Source organism: Mustela nigripes, chromosome 1 (genome assembly GCF_022355385.1).
Source record: "Mustela nigripes isolate SB6536 chromosome 1, MUSNIG.SB6536, whole genome shotgun sequence".
In the NCBI taxonomy this organism is placed as follows: domain Eukaryota; kingdom Metazoa; phylum Chordata; class Mammalia; order Carnivora; family Mustelidae; genus Mustela; species Mustela nigripes.
In genome coordinates this window covers 141,344,132-141,348,734 of record NC_081557.1, presented here as the reverse complement: position 1 = coordinate 141,348,734, position 4,603 = coordinate 141,344,132, and the positions used below count along the sequence as shown (strand labels likewise).

Here is a 4,603-nt window from a genome sequence, read left to right as displayed (position 1 = left end):
TTTTAGAAGGAATGCATAAGGAAATAAATTTTTATATAAATATTTAAAGAAACAATGATTATGGGATGCCTGGGTGGCTCAGTAGGTTAAAGCCTCTGCCTTCGGCTCAGGTCATGATCCCAGGATCTGATGGAGCCCCACATCAGTCTCTCTGCTCACTGTCCTCGGTGGGGAGCCTGCATCTTCCTCTCTCTTTCTCTCTCTGCCTACTTGTGATCTCTGCCTATTAAATAAATAATAAGAAATCTTAAAAAAAAAAAAGGAACAAACAATGATTATTAGTACCTTACAAAAGTTTTTCAATTACTGTCACTTTTTAAAGCAGTAAACATTGTGTGAACTTTAGTAATTATTTGAACACTAGAAGGACTACAATGGAGTTTAGCAATCAGATTCTTTACTTCTTGTGTGAAAGCTTCAGGTGGTGCCTTATAATTTACAAAAAAGTTTTGTGGATTATTGCATTAATAATTAAACATATGGTATTTCATACCATGTGCCTTACAATATAGAAAGTATGCATATTACTGTGGTATGCATATTATGCATATTATGCATACCACATAAGTATGCCACAAGTATGTACATTATGCATTATATTGTGGAAGAGTAGATATAGACACTATGGAAGAAATATAGTATCCCTCTTTATTTAGTCTGAGAAACTAGAACAATGAATCTGCTCTAGAGGAACCCAAAATTCAGGAAAGCTTATTGGTAGTGACTTAGAATAGTAAGTTGTTTTTTATGTATCACTACCATCACAAAAGAAACATAGAGCTTCTTTTAGTTTTGATGTTTAGATACTTGTTTCATTTAAATTATTTGTATTACTTAATGACTCTGGTAAAATTATTCATAAAAATTATCTGTAAAAGACTCAAGATCATGGTTACTTCTCAGGAAGAGAAGTTTTTTCTAGATATTATACACATACTATTTGTATATTGTGGGTACCTTATTGTAGAGAATGAGTTTTATATAGAGATTTAAAGATTCTGGGGCATCTGGGTGGCTCAGATGGTTAAGCATCTGCCTTTACCTCAGGTCATGATCTGCAGGTCCTAGGATAGAACCCCATGTTGGGCTCTCAGCTCATCCGGGAGTCTGCTCTGCTTCTCCTCCTGTTTGTGCTCTTTCTCTCTCTCTCAAATGAATAAATAAAATCTAAAAAAAAAAATATATATATATATATATATATATATATATATTTAAATATTCTGAAGAAAAATACAAATGCCTTCCATTAAGTTTTCATATGTATATTTTTTCCATTTACTTCTACCATATCCATGTTTACTCTACAAAGATTGCTCTATGTCAATATCTACTTAAACTAATATGATTTATAATCAAATGAATTACATAAACATTAATCTATGTATAGATGGTAGCTAGAATCAAGATCAAGGCTTTTCTATGACCCAGGCAGGACCATCATGAAACAATTTTGTTTTCTGGTAAACATGACCCATTATGCAGCTACTTGCCCACCACTTAATGTTTCCTTTTCTGTTTTGGCTGTAGCTCAAGTGAAAAATCAAACATGTCTCTTTATTTAATTTTCCTTTCAGTCAGTCTGTCAAACTGAGAAGATAAGGAAAAAAACAAAGAAAAAAAATGCAGTATATTTTGATAGTTCTCCTTAGAATGGACATGACACCTGTCTAATTATAAGACATTGAAATGCAGTAAAGTCCTTAAACAGACAGCCATCCTGTCTGTTCTTGACAACCTTATAGTGCCCTTTCTATCACACTGAGCATAAAGTAAAACTTCACAAATATGACCTTATTGATTTGGAATTTGTTAAGACTAAGGCAGAAGAAACACAGTTGCTTATTTTTACTTTGTTTTAATTTTTTTTAATTTTAGGATATTTTATTAAGGATCCAGTAATATTTCTTTTTCTTTTCTTTTCTTTCTTTGTTTCTTTTCTTTTTTTTCTTTCTTTCTTTCTTTTTTTTTTTAAAGAAAACATTGTTTTAAAATGTTGCAGGAGGGATGCCTGGGTGGCTCAGTGGTTAAGCCTCTGCCTTTGACTCAAGTCATGATCCCAGAGTCCTGGGATAGAGCCCCACACAGGGCTCTCTGCTCAGTGGGGACCTGCTTCCCCCTTTCTCTCTGCATGCTTGTGATCTCTCTCTACTGTCAAATAAATAAAATCTTTTAAAAAAGAAAATATGGTTGTAATTAATAAACTGAGGGGAAATATCAACAGAGAAATAGAAATAATTAAAAAAAACAGATGGGAATGATACATATACAAAATATAATAACTGAATGAAAATTCATTGGATGGGGTCAACAGCATATTAGAGACAGCAAAGGAGTTGCTGAATTAAAAATTACTTAAGGCCGGAGAGGAGCATGAATGGAGCAAAATGGCGGATCATGTGCAGAGCCTGGCCCAACTAGAGAATCTGTGCAAACAGCTTTATGAGACAACAGACACAACCACTCGACTCCAGGCAGAGAAAGCCTTGGTTGAATTCACCAACAGCCCTGATTGCCTGAGCAAGTGCCAGCTACTCCTAGAAAGAGGAAGTTCCTCTTACTCCCAGTTACTGGCAGCTACATGCCTTACAAAGCTTGTATCACGTACAAACAACCCTCTACCATTGGAGCAACACATAGATATTCGGAACTATGTGCTCAACTACCTTGCCACTCGGCCAAAGTTGGCTACTTTTGTGACACAAGCACTTATTCAGTTATATGCCAGAATCACAAAACTGGGCGGGTTTGACTGTCAGAAGGATGACTACGTCTTCAGAAATGCAATCACAGACGTCACAAGGTTCTTACAGGATAGTGTTGAGTACTGCATCATTGGCGTCACAATTTTATCTCAGCTAACCAATGAAATTAATCAAGCCGACACCACGCATCCTTTAACCAAGCACAGAAAAATAGCCTCTTCTTTCCGAGATTCATCGTTATTTGATATCTTCACACTTTCCTGCAATTTACTAAAACAGGCTTCAGGAAAGAATCTAAACTTGAATGATGAAAGTCAGCATGGCTTACTCATGCAACTGCTCAAACTCACTCATAACTGCCTAAACTTTGATTTCATCGGCACTTCTACTGATGAGTCCTCAGATGACCTGTGCACAGTACAGATTCCCACCGGCTGGAGATCAGCGTTCTTAGATTCTTCAACTCTGCAGCTGTTTTTTGACCTGTATCATTCCATCCCTCCTTCATTTTCACCTCTGGTACTATCCTGCTTAGTACAGATTGCCTCAGTCAGAAGATCCCTGTTTAACAATGCAGAGAGGGCCAAGTTTCTCTCACATCTTGTTGATGGTGTTAAGCGAATACCGGAAAACCCACAGAGCTTATCAGACCCAAACAATTACCATGAGTTTTGCAGACTGCTGGCCCGATTGAAGAGTAACTATCAACTGGGAGAATTAGTAAAGGTGGAAAACTACCCTGAGGTCATCCGATTGATAGCTAACTTCACAGTGACCAGCCTACAGCACTGGGAATTTGCTCCAAATAGTGTGCACTATCTCCTGAGCCTTTGGCAGCGGATGGCAGCCTCTGTGCCATACGTGAAAGCCACAGAGCCCCACATGCTGGAAACTTATACTCCTGAGGTCACCAAAGCCTATATCACATCCCGTTTGGAATCTGTGCACATCATCCTGAGGGATGGCCTGGAAGACCCTCTGGAGGATACCGGCCTGGTGCAGCAGCAGCTGGACCAGCTGTCCACCATCGGGCATTGTGAGTATGAGAAGACATGTGCACTCCTCGTGCAGTTGTTTGACCAGTTCGCCCAGTCCTATCAGGAGCTGCTGCAGAGTGCTAGTGCCAGCCCGATGGATATCGTGGTGCGGGAAGGATGGCTGACGTGGCTGGTTTACATCATTGGCGCAGTGATCGGTGGCCAGGTTTCCTTTGCCAGCACTGACGAGCAAGATGCTATGGATGGCGAGCTCGTCTGTCGGGTGCTCCAGCTGATGAACCTAACAGATTCTCGCCTGGCTCAAGCGGGTAATGAGAAGCTAGAATTGGCCATGCTGAGCTTTTTTGAACAGTTTCGTAAGATCTACATTGGGGACCAGGTGCAAAAATCCTCTAAGCTGTACCGCCGATTCTCAGAAGTTCTGTGCTTGAATGATGAGACCATGGTCCTGAGCGTCTTCATAGGAAAAATCATCACCAACCTGAAGTACTGGGGCCGCTGTGAACCGATCACTTCTAAGACACTACAGCTTCTCAATGACCTCTCCATTGGATATCCTTTTTCCAAGCTGGCTTCTCTGCACAGCAGGAACTGTGGCTTGCTACATTCTTTGAAATCATGGCCTCCTACTCTTTCCACTTTCATTTAGTTTTTATGTGTGCTCAGGTATCCTGCATTCTCCTGGGAGCCAAAGGCAGCACCCATACAGAATCGAGGGATAATTTCAGATGCCAAATGTGAGCCACCCCACGACAGTTTCTACAGATTTCTCCCTGGTTATCTCTAAGATCCAGCAGATCAGTATACACTCCGTAGCCAATATTTTTGCATCCTCCCTGATGCAGAGTCCATCTTGGACTAAAAAAAAAAAAATTACTTAATACAGGGGCACCTGGTTGGCTC

The 4,603-nt window shown here is 39.7% G+C and overlaps 1 protein-coding gene across 1 annotated transcript; it reads left to right on the top strand.

The window, feature by feature from the left end:
* The first annotated feature begins 2,362 nt into the window (after positions 1–2,362).
* On the top strand, positions 2,363–4,349 carry LOC132024961 (exportin-7-like). Its single transcript, XM_059412181.1, has one exon. The coding sequence runs from the start codon at positions 2,385–2,387 to the stop codon at positions 4,347–4,349; it is 1,965 nt and encodes a 654-aa protein (XP_059268164.1). The 5' UTR covers positions 2,363–2,384.
* The last annotated feature ends 254 nt before the right edge of the window (positions 4,350–4,603 follow it).